The 15,472-nt window shown below is 45.2% G+C and overlaps 1 protein-coding gene across 4 annotated transcripts in view; it reads left to right on the top strand.

Annotated features, from left to right (window-relative positions):
* LOC144686918 (SWI/SNF-related matrix-associated actin-dependent regulator of chromatin subfamily A-like protein 1) overlaps positions 1–15,472 on the top strand; it is a 107,415-nt gene that overhangs the window by 78,573 nt on the left and 13,370 nt on the right. For 3 of the 4 annotated variants that reach the window (XM_078552758.1, XM_078552759.1, XM_078552757.1), the window contains 4 exons: positions 1,241–1,311; positions 2,528–2,630; positions 11,419–11,601; positions 12,077–12,177. In XM_078552758.1, coding sequence (XP_078408884.1) covers positions 1,241–1,311; positions 2,528–2,630; positions 11,419–11,601; positions 12,077–12,177 — 458 coding nt within the window. The remainder of the gene's footprint in view (positions 1–1,240; positions 1,312–2,527; positions 2,631–11,418; positions 11,602–12,076; positions 12,178–15,472) is intronic. The other variant, XM_078552760.1, reaches the window with a different exon arrangement.

Raw genomic sequence — 15,472 nt, 5'->3', positions numbered from 1 at the left:
ATTCTTCAAAAGTGAGTGGCAGGTCAGAAGATTGGCAAGGACATAAAAAAAATAAATTGGCAAAGAATGACTAATAGATTAATAAAGTTGGAGAAATTAGAGTACGAGAGAAAGCTAGCTAGAAATATAAAACATAGTAAGAGTTTCTGCAGGTATTTAAAAAGGAAAAGAGTAAGTAGAGTGTTGGTCCCCGAGAGAGTGAGAATGGAAAACAAAGAAATAGCGGATAAATTGAACAGATATTTTGCGTCCATCTTCACATCCCAGAAATAATTGTAAACCAGGAGGTGAAAGGGAGGGAAGAACTTAAGATAATTACAATCAGCAGGGAAAGGACACTGAAAATTATTGAAACTAAAAGCTGAAAAGTCCCCAGGTCCTGATGCACTTCATCCTAGAGTTTTAAAAGAAGTGGCTGCTGAGATAGTAGCTGCGTTGGCTTTAATTTTCAAAAATTCCCTAGAATCTAGAAGACCCCATCCGTTTGTAGCTCCTCTGTTCAAGAAAGCTGTGAGACAGAAAGCAGGAAACGATGGGCCAGATGCTGAGAGGACTTGACAGGGTGGATGCTGAAAGGATGTTTCCCTTTGCAGGAGAGACTATAACTAGGGGAAACAGCTTAAAAATAAGGGGTCTCCCATTTAAGATGGAGATGAGGAAAATGTTTTTCTGAGGGTCGTGAATCTTTGGAACTCCCTTCCCCAGAGAGCTGTGGAGGCAGGGTCAATGAATATTTTTAAGGCAGAGGTAGGTAACCTTTGATTCCCTTGTTAGTCAGGAATTTATCGGAGGGGGCAGGCAGAATGTAGATTGAGACCACAGTCAGATTATCCATGATCTTATTGAATGGTGGAGCAGACTCAAGGGGCCACATGGCCTATTCTGCTCTTAATTCATAATTTTGTATGTAATTAGACCGTCATTATGGTGGACTTGAGGGAGAAAGTAGTGTAAAACACTGTGTCTGATATATTCTACAGGCTTTCATGGTGAGAGACGGAGTCCCACACATAGATCAGTGAAAGCCCATTCTCCATGCCCAGCCTGAGATGTGGTCATGCTCTGGGTGGGGTGCTGGGGAAAAGTATGGCCTTAGTACTGCTGGGGTAGAAGAAAAGGATCATCCAGGGTTCACCTTATAGAAAACCCCTCACGTTTGACAAAATTTCAAAGAATTTTCCTTAAAAAAAATTGAATTCAGATTATGTTTGCTCCAAATTGCTTTATTTTATTGAAACAGAAACGAGAGAAGAAGGAGGCTTTGTTGCTTTTCTACAATCGGACAGCGGAGGCCAAAGTCCGATCTATAATGTGAGTAAGGTGGGATCTGTCCCGTAATCCCCCTCCCTTCGGTGGGGGTCCGTCCCGCAATCCCCCTCCCCTCGGTGGGGGTCCGTCTTGTAATGCCCCTCCCCTCCATAGAACCATAGAAAAGTAACAGCACAGAAGGAGGCCATTCGGCCCATCTTGTCCATGCCAGACCGAGGACACCCAGGTGCCCTTTCTAATCCCACCTTCCTGCACCCGGCCCATAGCCCTGCAGTTTACAGCACTTTAGGTGAAGATCCAGGTACTTTTTAAAAGATTTAAAGTTTCTGTCTCTACCACCAACTTGGGCAGTGAATTCCAGACACCCAGTACCCTCTGCGTAAAAAGGTTCTTCCTCATGTCCCCCCTACACCTTCTGCCACTTATCTTGAATCTATGTACCCTGGTTCTAGAATTCTCCATCAAGGGAAGTAATTTTATCCTGTCCACTCTATCTATTCCCCTCATAATTTTGTACACCTCAATCAAGTCACTTCTCAGCCTTCTTTGTTCTAAGGAAAATAACCCCAACCTATCCAATCTCTCCTCGTAGTTACACTTTTCTAACCCTGGCAACATTCTTGTAAACCTCCTCTGCACTCTCTCAAGGGCTATTACATCCTTCCTGTAATGTGGTGACCAGAACTGCACACAATACTCCAGTTGTGGCCTCACCAGTGTTTTATACAATTCCAACATTATATCCTTACTTTTATAATCTGTACCTCTGCCAGTGAAGGAGAGCATTCCATATGCCTTCTTTACAACCTTGTCTACTTGAACTGCTGCCTTCAGGGACCTGTGTACTTGTACGCCAAGATCTCTCACTTCATCTATCCCTCTTAGTATATTCCCATTTATTTTGTAATCCCTGTAACTGTTTGACCTGCCTCGGTGGGGGTCCGTCCCATCTAAGCTCTGCAGTCCTGCTACAACCAGATAATCCGCCTCTCCTCCCCGGGTTCCGTCCCGGAGTCCCACTCCACTCCTGGTGGGTCCATCTCATAATCACCCTCTCCTCCCTGGGGTCTGCCCCTTAATTAATTCCCTTTAATGGAGGTCTGTCCCGTATTCCATCTCCCCTTCCCGGGGGTCCATCCCGTGATCCCCCTACCCCTCCCAAGGGTCCGTCTTGTGATCCCCCTGCCCCTCCCGGGGATCCATCCCATAATCCCCCTCCACTCAGCAAGTTGGATTTACTATGTGTCCTGTTTTTCAGAGAGTATGTGAGTGATCTGCTGGAGAGTGGCCGGAACAAGTTCCTGGTGTTTGGGCATCATCGGCTGGTTCTGGATGCGTTGAGTGAAACTCTGGGAGAAAAGGTAACATCATTGGCATTTGAGTGAAATTAATGGACTTGTAAGGGGCAGTTCTAGGAGCAGTGTGACGCCTGGTGCATTTCAGATTTAGCGCTAGATACGATTCACTAGAAATAGCAATGCAGATTAAAAATGTAATCTTAAAAAGCGGAAAAAAAAACATTGAGCTTCATTTTTCGAAGGATAGAATTGAAAATCAGAACAGTCATTGAAAAACTGACATCCCAGAATGGCTACAGCACAGCAGGAGGTGCTGCGGGCTATCAGCAGCAGCAGAATTGCATTCAGTCATGATCTGGCATATCCCCCACTCTACCATTACTATCAATCCAAGGAATTAACCCTTGTTCAATGAAGGGTGCAGGGGGGCATTCCAGGAGCAGCACCAGGCATACCTAACAATGAGGTGTTGACCTGAAGAAACTACAACACAGGACTATTTGAGTGCCAAATAGCAGAAGCAGCAGACAGAGCTAAGCGATCCCACAACTAACAGGTCAAATCTAAGCTCTGCAGTCCTGCTACAACCAGATGTGAATGGTGATGGACAATTAAACAATTAACTAGAGGAGGAGACCCCACAAATATCCCCATCCTCAATGATGGGGGAGTCCAGTACATCAATGCAAAAAACAAGGCTTAAGCATTTGCAAACATCTTAGCCAGAAGTGCCAAGTGGATGATCCATCTTGGCCTCCTCCTGTGGTCCCCAGCATCACAGATGCCAGTCTTCAGCCAATTTGATTCACTCCATGTGATATCGATAAATGGCTAAAGGCATCTTTACCTGCTGGAGGATTTTAATGCAGGATTGGGCATAGGCAGGGTGACATGGCCCAGGAATGATAAATGAGAATGGACAGAAACTGCTTGAGCTTTGTTTCTATCACAAGCTTTGTATAACTAACACCTTTCAGAAAAAAACAGCCACAAGGTGCCCTGGAGACATCCAAGGTCAGGGTACTGGCACCAGCTGGATTTGATCACCACTTGACGTGACTCTGAACAACATTCTCAACACACAGCTGCCACAGCACTGACTATAATACAGATCACTCTCTGGTATGTACCAGGGTTAGGATGGAACCCTTGAAGCTTTTTCAGTCAAAGTAGAAATGTCATCCTTGTATCAATGTCAGCCAAACTGCCTGCTGGTTGGGCAGGTTAAGTGAGTGGGCAAAAATGTGGCAGACGGAGAACAATTCGGGAAAATGTGACTTGTCTACTTTGGAAGGAAGAATAGAAAAGTAATATACAATTTAAATGGAGAGGGATTTTGGAATTCGGTGGTACAGAGGGATCTGGATGTCCTGGTACGTGAATCACAAAACATTAGTATGCAGGTACAGCAAGTGATTAGGAAGGCAAATGGTATGTTGGCATTTATTGCAAGGGGAATGAAATATAAAGTAGGGGAGTTTTACTGCAGCTATACAGTTCCTTGGTGAGACCACATCTGGAATACCATGTACAATTTTGGTCTACTTATTTGAAAAAAGATATAGTTTTGTTAGGAGCAGTTCAGAGAAGGTTCATTCGACTCATTCCTGGGATGAGGGGCGTATCTTATGAAAAAAGGTTGAACAGGTTGGGCCAAGTCCCATTGGAGTTTAGAAGAATGAAAGGTGATCTTATTGAAACATATAAGATCCTGAAGGGATTTGATAGGGTGGATACCGGGAGGATGTTTCCACTTGTGGGAGAGACTAGAACCAGAGGACACAGTTTAAGAATAAGAAGTCTCCCTTTTAAGACTGAAATGAGGAGATTTTTTTGCTCACTGAGGCTCATTAGTCTGCAGAATTCTCTTCCCCAGAGAGCAGTGGAGGCTGGGTCATTGAATTTATTCAAGGCTGAGTTAGACAGATTTTTGGTCGACACGGGAGTCAAGGGTTATGGGGGGCAGACAGGAAAGTGGAGCTGAGACACATCAGCCATGATTTTATTGAATGGTGGAACATGCTTAAGTGCCGAACAGCCTACCCCAGCTCCTAAACTCTACCTTCCTATGTACCCAGATAAAAACCAATAGTTCCTCAATTTGATTGAACAGGCACGCTCTGGTATTCCCACTGAGTGAAAAAGTGCAATGGAACATGGTTTGAGGCCATCTGCAATACCACATTCCCAACATATGAGAAGCAAGAATGGGAAAAGTGTTGACTGGTTCAAGGCTAACATCGCTATGGTGGAAGCTGTCTATTGAAGCCAAGTAGTCTGCTCTCATTAGTTACAGGAGAGTTCTGAGCAAGGAGGCAAATATGACACCAAGGTAGTGAATAGACTGACTTAATCTCAGGTTGAGAAGGACGGAGGAGAGTATGAGAGGACCACCCTGGGACAGGCAGTCAGCAGCACCTAGAGGATCTAGCCTATCTAGAGGATCTAGCATCTAGCCTATACTCAAGTAGGAGTAAGGGTAAAATAAAAGCAAGGGTCCATATTCTATTCTAATTAGTTAAGACATGCCTGGGGAGCTCAGTCCCATGATTTGCGCGTCCTACGCTGTGTGTGAAATCCTCAGTGCTCCTGGTGGTCTGGATGACCATGTGTGCAGGAGATGCCTCCGACTGGAGCAACTCGAGCTCCAGGTTTTGGAGCTTGAGCAGCAACTGAGGGCACTACGGTGCATTCACGAGGCTGAGGTGTTCGTGGATAGCACATTTCAGGACATGGTCACCCTGCAGCTTAAGGAAGTGCAAGCCGAGAGGGAATGGTGACCGCCAGACAGAAGAAGGGGACCAGGCAGGAGAGTAGACAAGTGCTTCTGCGGCCATAGACGTGACTCCAGGATGGTATGTTGCCTCCCGGGTGCCAGGGTCAAGGATGTCACGGAACGGCTGCAGAGCATTCTGAAGGGGGAGGGTGAACAGCCAGAGGTCATGGTCCATGTTGGGACCATTGATGTACGAAGAAAGAGAAATGATGTCCTGCAAGCAGACTTTAGGGAGTTGGGTAGGGAATTGAAAAGCAAGACTTCAAAGGTAGCAGTCTCCGGATTACTCCCGGTGCCACACAGTAGTGAATATAGGAACAGAAGGATAGAGCAGGTGAATACGTGACTGGAGAGATGATGCAGGAGGGAGGGCTTTAGATTCCTGGGGCATTGGGATTGTTTCTGGAGGAGGTGGGATCTGTACAAGTTGGACGGGTTACATCTGAACAGGAACGGGACCAACATCCTCACGGACAGCTTTGCTAATGCTGTTGGGGTGGATTTAAATTAAATTGGCAGGGGGGAATGGGATCCTGAAAAGTAGTTCAGAGGGGAGAGAAGCTGAGATGGAATTAGAAGTTAAACACTAGTAAGTGAGTCTGAAAGGCAGAGGAAACATAGGCTAGATAAGAAAGGAGTGAGTTTAGCAAGGCTAAATGGAATATATTTTAATGCAAGGAGCTTGAGGAATAAGACAGACGAGCTGAGGGCACAGATAGGCACGTGGCAGTATGGTATTATAGCTATGACCGAGACTTGGCTAAAAGAAGGGCAGGATTGGCAGCTCAACATTCCTGGGTTATAGTGTATTAGACGAGATAGAGAGGGGGATAGAAGAGGAGGGGGTGTCGCAATATTGACCAAGGAATCAATTATAGCAGGGATGATATCCTGAGAGGATCATCAAATGAGGCCATATGGGTAGAAGTAAAAACACAAAAGGGGCAAACACGCTGTTGGGTGTGTACTATAGGCCCCCAAACAGTCAGGGAGAGATAGAGGATCAAATATATAACCAATTTTCAGAGAACTGAAAGAATAATAAAGTATTAATAGTAGGAGATTTTAACTACCCAAATATTAACTGGGATAGTTTTAGTGTAAGGAGGTAAGGAGGGAGCAAAATTCTAAAGTTGCATGCAGGAGAACTTTTTTAGACAGTACGTAGAAAGCCCAACAAGGGAGGGGACAGTTCTGGGCCTAATATTCAGAAATAAGCCCGGGCAGGTGGAAGGCCTATCAGTAGGGGAGCATTTTGGAGATAGTGACCATAACTCAGTTAGATTTAGGATAGTTATGGAAAAGGATAAGGTTAGGCTGGGAATAAAAGTTCTAAACTGGGGAAAGGCTAACTTTACTAAGATGAGATACGATTTGGCCCAAGTGGACTGGGAGCAGCTACTTGTCGATAAAACTGTGTCAAAGCAGTGGGAGGCATTCAAGGAGGAAATAGCGAGAGTACAAGGCAAATATGTTCACGTAAAGACAAAGTGGGAGACCAAGCCTGGAAAATCCTGGATGTCAAGGGACATAAAGGTTAGGATTAAGTAAAAAAGAGAAGCTTATGGCAGCGTCTCAAGAGGAATATAAAAAGTGCAAGGAGGAACTTAAGAAGGAAATTAGGAAAGTTAAAAGAGTGCATGAGAAAGCACTGGTGAGTAGAATAAAGGAAAACCCAAAAGGATTTTAAAAATATATAAAGAGCAAGAGAATAATTAGGGAAAGAGTAGGGCCAGTTAGGGACCACTGAGGTAATCTGTGTGGACCCGGAAGATGTGGGTACAATCCTCATTGAATACTTTGCGTCGGTTTTCACAATGGAAAAGGAAGACGCAAGTATAGACATCAGGGTGGAGAATTATGAAATATTAGAGGAAATTAACATAGAGAGGAGGTACTAGCGGGTTTGGTGGCCTTAAAAGCAGATAAATCCACAGGCCCAGATGAGATGTATCCCAGGCTGTTGAGGGAGGCAAGGGAAGAGATATCAGGGGGCCCTGGCAGTAATTTTCAAATCCTTTCTGGCCACGGGTGAGGTGCCAGAGGACTGCAAACATTGTCCCATTATTAAAAAAGTTAGAAAGGGATAGACCAGGAAATTACAGGCCAGTCTGTCTAACCTCGGTGGTGGGGAAGTTACTAGAAAGAATTCTGAGGGACAAAATATATCTGCACTTGGAAAGACACGGATTAATCAGAGATAGTCAGCATGGATTTGTTAAGGGAAGGATGTGTTTGATGAATTCGATCGTGTTTTTTGAGGAGGTAACCAGGAGTGTTGATGAGGGTAATGCATTTGATGTAGTCTACATGGACTTTCGCAAGGCTTTTGATAAGGTCCCTCATGGCAGACTGTCAAGAAAGTAAGAGCCCATGGGATCCAAGGCAAAGTGGCATGCATGGATCCAGAAATGGCTGAGAGGCAGGAAGCAGAGGGTATGGTAGAGGGATGTTTCTATGACTGGAACTCTGTTTCCAGTGGGATCCGCAGGGCTTGGTGCTGGGGCCCTTGCTGTTTATGGTGTACATAAATGATTTGGACTTAAATGTAGGGGGTACCATCAAGAAGTTCGCGGATGACACGAAAATTGGTAGGGTGGTAAAAATAGGGAGCAGGATAGCCGTAAACTGCAGGAGGATATCAATGGACTGGTCAGGTGGGCAGAGGAGTGGCAAATGGAATTCAACCCGGAAAAGTGTAAGGTAATGCACTTGGGGAAGGCTAACAGGCAAGGAATTACACTATGAATGGTAGGACCCTGGAAAGTATTGAAGATCAGAGGGACCTTGGTGTGCAAATCCACAGATCCCTGAAGGTAGCTGGGCAGGTAGATAAGGTGGTTAAGAAGGCACATGGGATACTTGCCTTTATTAGCCGAGGCATAGAATACAAGAGCAGGCAGGTTATGCTGGAACGGTACAAAATGCTGGTTAGGCCACAACTGGAGTACTGCGTGTAGTTCTGGTCACCACGTTATAGGAAGGATGTGATTGCACTGGAGAGGGTGCAGAGGAGATTTACTAGGATGCTGCCTGTGCTGAAGGGTCTGAGCTATGATGAAAGCTTGGATAGGCTGGGGTTGTTTTCTTTGGAGCAGCGAGGTTGAGAGGGGACCTGATAGAGGCGTATAAGATTACATAGATAAGGTGGATATGAAGGCACGTTTTCCCTTAGCAAGGGGGTCAATAACCAGGGGGCATAGATTTAAGATAAGAGGTAGAAGGCTAAGAGGGGAGTTGAGGAGAAATTTTTTCACCCAGAGGGTGATGGGAGTCTGGAACTCACTGAAAGTGTGGCTGAGTCAGAAACTCTCATAACATTTAAGAAGCATTTAGATGTTCACTTGCGTTGCTATCGCCTCCTGCAGGGCTATGGGCCAAACCCTGGAAAATGGGATTAGTGTAGCCAGATCTTTGTTGACTGGCGCAGACACGATGGACCGAATGGCCTCCTTCAGTGCTGTAAACGTCTCTGAGTCTATGAGGAATAGGTACTAGGGAAAAGATTTTGGAGCGGACCATTAATGTCACATAAACAGTTGGATATTTACTTGCAGTGTTGTAAACTGCAGGACTACAGACCAAGAACTGGAAGAGTGGGGACTCACTCTTTCACAACTAGCACAGACATGATGGGCTGAATGACCTGCTGGGCTATAAATTTTGCTAAGTTTCCATTTCAAAAATGAACATGGTACTCCAGGTGTGATCTCAATAATGCCCTGTATAATTGACTTTGCGTACTCTCGCAGTGAGTGGTAATGAACTGGAACTTGCTGCCCATGGGTGGTGGAAGTGGAAACGATCAATGATCTCAAAAGGAAGTTCGATGGAGATGAACTTCCAGGGCTAGAGTGGGGGAATGACACTGACTGGATTGTTCTAAGGTGATCCAGCATGGACTTGATGGGCCAAATGACCTTCCCTTGTCCTACAATGACAATATGACTCTTGTATTGCAACCCCCTCATAATAAAGTCTAAGAACCATTTGCTTTTCTAGTTGCTTTCTGCCCCTGCGAGCTGTAATTTATGTATAAGGACACCATTTTCTTTTCTTTCATGGGATGTGGGTGTCGCTAGCAAGGCCAGCATTTGTTACCCATCATTAATTGCCCTTGCACTGAGTGACTTGCTAGGTCATTTCGAAAAGCAGTAAAGAGTTAACCACATTACTGTGGGTCTGGAGTCACATATAGGCCAGACCAGGTAAGGATGGCAGAGTTCCTTCCCTAAAGGACATTAGTGAACCAGACGGGTTTTTAAGATAATTGATGATAAAATCTTAAACTGAAAAATATTCTATTAATTGAATTTAAATTCCAATAGCTGCAATGGTGGGATTTGAGCCTGGGCCTCTGGATTAGCAGTCAAGTCACATTATCACTACACCACCATCCCTCAGAAGTACCTCTCCCGTTGGGGAAGCGATGATGTAGTGGTCTTGTTGCTGGACTAGTAATCCAGAGATCCAGGCTAATTCTTTGGGAACCCAGCATCGAATCCCGCCACAGCAGATGGTGGAATTTGAATTCAATAAAAATCCAGAATTAAAAGTCTAGTTGTCCATTGTCGATTGTAAAAACCCATCTGGTTCATTAATCCCCTTGAAGGAAGGAAATCTGCTGTCCTTATCTGGTCTGGCCTATGTGTGACTCCAGACCCACAGCAATGTGGTTGGCTCTTAAATGCATTCTGAACAATGGCAATTAGGGATAGGCAATAAATGCTGGCCTAGCCAGCAACGCCCACCTCCTATGAATTAAAAAAACCAAGCAAAGCGGATTGTAACAGACCTCTGGGAAAAAGACTGGTGACTGGCAGACATATGACAGATGAAATGTAATGCAGAGAAGTGTGAGGTGATGTATGAATAGAGGAAATATGAATGAAATACCCCAATGTTAAAGGTGGTGCTGGAACAATGAGACCTGAGAGGTATGTACATAAAAGGTGAGTGGACAAGTTGAGAAAGCTGTTAAAAAGTATATGGGACTTTTGGCTTTATTAATAAAGGAATAGGGGGCTAAGACCTCAAATTCTATATTTTTATGATATACATATCCTCATGGCTAATTTCTAAAATTTTAAAAACTGGACAAAGACTTTTAAAATGGCTGAAGCTATGTCTGTCTGTGACCCTGAACAAAAGGGGGCTATTTGGTATTATCAGAGAAATTTGCACTTCGTTATCTCTGAAGAGACCCCCTGTGGACTGTAGAGACCAAATTCAAAGGGAATTATACAGAGGCCATCTACATTTCATAAACCAGGCCTGGCCAACTGGAGCTGATTTGTCTGCTATGACAAAGGACCCCACAACCACCCTATTAGACTTAATGGTTGGAACACTAACAATCTCAGGGACTCAGACAAAGGGATACACACCCTTTGTCATAGCCAAAGTGGAGAGATGGGAGTCATGTGACATTGCTCCCCCCGCTCTCCCCCCCCCCCCCCCCCCAAAAACTAACTGGTGGAACCAGTAATGTTGCCTTGTGGAGCTGCAAAGCTCAGCCTGCCATCTTTCCATCTACCAAGCAGCAGCACGGAAAAGGGGCTCTGTCCAGGTTTGAATACCTGGCCCATTCTACACTGTTTCGACTGGTACTTTGTACAATCGCCTACAAGACTGATTCACTTCTGTATGCCTATCTCATCATGGAAGTCATCTCTACAGGAAAAATGAATTATCCAGCATCAGTTCATCCTGCCAGCCTCTGTGAAGGAATACACCATTGGACTTTGATCACACCAAGACTGAGGGATTAGGAAACTGCCACCGCTTATAAAAGGGGGAAGCAATTCAAAATACCTTTCTGTTTATGGACGGGTGGTGAGAGGAGAAATTAGGACTGTTTTAATTAGCCCCCGTCCTGTCCTGTTCTTTTGTAACAATACAAAAGAAAGAAAATTATCCCAAACCTTTATAAATCACTGGTTAGACCCCTGCTTGAGTATTGTGTCCAATTCTGGGATCCACACTTTACAGGACACACTGAGACGAATGACCTCCTTCTGTGATGTATGATTTTATGAACCTAAGCTTGAATGATATAATTGGTTTTGTTCACAGAGAGTCGCATTTATCCGTATTGATGGCTCCACTTCCTCCTCTGATCGTCAGTCTCTCTGTGACCGGTTCCAGTTCTCTGAGACGCGCTGTGTAGCTGTGTTGTCCATCACTGCAGCCAACATGGGCTTGACTCTATCCTCTGCTGATCTAGTGGTCATTGCTGAGCTTTTCTGGAACCCTGGTGTAAGTGCGAATCCAGTTTAATAGGGACAGTTTAAACCTTTTTGCAGTGTTTCATTTGAGTAGTTGCCTTTTACATTTGTATTCTATTAATATTTATTTTGACTGCAGTAAAGGATATTAATGGGAAAAATTTCTTTAATCATATCTGGTGCATAATGAACTACACTCAAATGAAGGAATGTTTCATATATCAGCTATTCTGCATAAAATATACAGGGAGAGTCAGCCTGGATTATATGCGCAAGTCTCTGGAGTGGGAATTTAAGACACAGCCTTCCTGAAGGGCATGGATAGCGAGCAGGATGAGAGAGAGACATCTTGTGAATAGGTTGTGGGTAATGGAGCGTTGTCTGGTTCGACTGTATACCTGGAGTTCGGTTCCACTTAATGTGCTGGGCAGTTGTTTGCTTTTGGATGTGGTGTTCAGGGCTGCTGGTTTCACTCCTCCTCTGACAGGTCACTTTTTTGCCCTCAGATCCTCTTTCAAGCTGAAGATCGAGCTCATCGCATCGGCCAGTCAAACTGTGTGGATATTCATTACTTGGTGGCCCGAGGCACTGCTGACGATTATCTCTGGTAAGTGGAGTGGGTAGCACACTGTCCATGTGACACAGAGACAGTGAGAGGGAGTCCTCTTGGCAATGTTAACTCCCTTCATTCGCCCTTTCAACCCAAACTGGCTCTGTCCAGCTTCTCATTAATTGCCTTTTACTTTTCTTGACTCTTGATGGGAAACTGAGCTCTTTAATTTTGGGAAGTCAGGGACACTTCCAGTGTCCAGGGTGACCTCATGTGCAGGAAGTGTCGCCAGCTGCATCTACTCAAGATTCACGTTTTGGAGCTGGAGCTGCACCTGGAGTCACTGTGGAGCATCCACAAGGATGAGATCTTTGTGGATAGGACGTACAGTGAGGTGGTCATACCGCATGTAAAGAGGGCACAGGAAGAAAGGGAATGGGTGACTGCCAGATAGGGTAAAAGCACTAGGCAGGTAGTGCAGGAGTCCCCTGTGTCCATCTCCCTCTCCAACAGATTTTCAATTTTGGATACTGCTGGGGGGAGATGGTGTCCCAGGGGACTGCAGCAAGAGCCAAGTCTGTGGCATCACGAGTGGCACAGCTGCATGGGTACGGTGAGGGAGAAAAGAGTGGGAGAGCAATAGTCATAGGGGATTCTATTGTAAGGGGAACAGATAGATGTTTCTTTGGCCGCAGACGTGACACCAGGATGGTATGCTACCTCCCTTGTACCAAGGACAAGAATGTCAATGAGTAGCTGCATGATATTCTGAAGAGGGAGGGTGGACAGCCAGAGGTCGTGGTCCATATCGGTACCAATGACACAGGTAAAAAGAGGGATGAGGTCCTGAATGCAGAATATAGGGTGCGAGGAAATAACAAAAAGCAGTAGTAATCAAAGGTAGTAATCTCAGAATTATTTGAAGTGCCACGTGCTAGCAAGATCAGGAATTGGAGAATAGACCAGATGAATGCGTGGCTGAAGAGATGGTGTAGGAGGGAGGGATTTAGATTCCTGAGGCATTGGGACCGATTCTGTGGAAGTTAGGACCTGTACAAGCTAGACGGGTTGCACCTTGATGTTCAATGGCATTACCATCACTGAATACCCCCCTATCAACATCCTGGGGGTTATTACCATTGACCAGAAACTGAACTAGACTAGCCATATAAAAACTGTGGCTACAAGAGCAGCTCAGAGACTAGGAACCGTGCGATGAGTAACTCACCTCCTGACTCCCCAAAGCCTGTCCACATTCTACAAGGCACAAGTCAAGAATGTGATGGAATACTCCCCACTTGCCTGGATGAGTGCAGCTCCCACAACAGTCAAGAAACTTAACACCTTCCAGGAAAAAGCAGCCCGCTTGATTGGCACCACATCCACAAACTTTCACTCCCTCCACCACCGATGCACAGTAACAGCAGTGTGTACCATCTACAAGATGCACTGCAGGAATTCACCAAGGCTCCTTCGACAGCACCTTCCAAACCCACGACCACTGCCATCTAGAAGGACAAGGGCAGCAGATAGAAGGGAACACCACCACCTGAAAGCTCCCCTTCAAGTCACTCACCATCCTGACTTGGAAATATATCAGCGTTCCTTCACTGTTGCTGGGGTCAAAATCCTGGAACGCCCTCCCTAACAGCACTGTGGGTGTACCAACAGCACTGTGGGTGTACCTATACCACATGGACTGCAGCAGTTCAGGAAGGCAACTGAGGAGAAGTTGAGCAGGTTGGGCCTGTACTCATTGGACCTTATTGAAACATATAAGATTCTTAGGGGACTTGACAGGGTAGATACTGAGAGGTTGTTTCCCCTTGTGGGAGAGTCTAGGACCAGAGGGCATAACCTCAGAGTAAGGGGGTGCCCGTTTAAAACAGAGATGAGGAGGAATTTCTTCTGAGGGTAGTCAATCTGTGGAATTCATTACCACAGAGGGCTGTGAGGCTAGGTTGTTAAGTATATTCAAGGCTGAGATAGACATTTTTAATCAATAAGGGTAATCAAGGGTTATGGAGGAAAGGCAGGAAAGTGGAGTTGAGAATTATCAGATCAGCCATGATCTCATTGAATGGTGAGCAGATTTGATGGGCCAAATGGCCTACTCCTTCTCCTACATCTTATAGTCTTATGACCTTCTCAAGGGCAGCTAGGGATGGGCAATAAATGCTGGCCCAGCCAGCGAAGCCCACATCTGGTGAATGAATAAAAATAAAACCCCAGCAGGCCCAGCCCAATATCCTCACAGGGGTATTTGCTGGTACTGTGGGGGAGGGTTAAAACTAGACTGGCAGGGGGATAGGAACCTGAGCAGGGAGACACAAGAGAGGGAAACAAAGATAGGAATGAAAGACAGAAAAGTAGAAAGCAAAAGTGGAAGGGAGAGCAAACAAGTGCTAGCAGCAAATAGGGCCATTGTACAAAAAAATGAGTAAAAACGTTAAAAAGACAAAGGAATCAAGGGGTATGGGGAAAAGGCAGGAAAGTGGAGTTGAGAATTATCAGATCAGCCATGATTTCATTGAATGGTGGAACAGATTTGATGGGCCGAATGGCCTACTGCTTCTCCTACGTCTTATACGCAAGGTTGGATCAGGGATAGTCAGCTTGGCTTTGTCAGAGGGAGGTCATGCCTAACAAATTTGATTGAATTTTTTGAGGAGGTGACCAGGTGTGTAGATGAGGATAGTGCAGTTGATGTAATTTATATGGATTTCAGCAAAGCCTTTGACAAGGTCCCACATGGGAGACTTATAAAGAAGGCAAATGCACATGGGATACAGGGTAATTTGATAAGGTGGATTCAAAATTGGCTTAATTGTAGGAGGCAGAGGGTGATGACAGAAGGATGCTTTAGTGACTGGAAGACAGTGTCCAGTGGCGTACCACAGGGATCTGTGCTGGGTCCCCTATTATTTGTCATTTATATAAACGACATAGATGACTATGTGGGGGATAGGATTATAGGTTTGCGGATGACACAAAGATTGGCCGGGTGGTTAACAGTGAGGTTGAGTGTCATGGGCTACAGGAAGATATAGACAGGATGATCAAATGGGCAGATAAGTGGCAGATGGAATTTAACCCTGAAAAGTGAGAGATGATACACTTTGGAAGAAGTAATTTGACAAGGAAGTATTCAATGAACGGCATGACATTAGGAAGTTCTGAGGAACAAAGGGACCTTGGCATGTGTGTCCATAGATCTCTGAAGGCAGAGGGGCATGTTAGTGTGGTGGTGCAAAAGGCATATGGGACACTTGCCTTTATCAATCGAGGCATAGATTACAAAAGTAGGGAGGTCATGTTGGAGTTGTATAGAACCTTGGTGAGGCCACAGCTG

The sequence above is a fragment of the Cetorhinus maximus genome, chromosome 11, assembly GCF_964194155.1.
Source record: "Cetorhinus maximus chromosome 11, sCetMax3.hap1.1, whole genome shotgun sequence".
Classification (NCBI taxonomy): Eukaryota; Metazoa; Chordata; class Chondrichthyes; order Lamniformes; family Cetorhinidae; genus Cetorhinus; species Cetorhinus maximus.
This window is presented reverse-complemented; position numbering and strand designations above follow the sequence as displayed.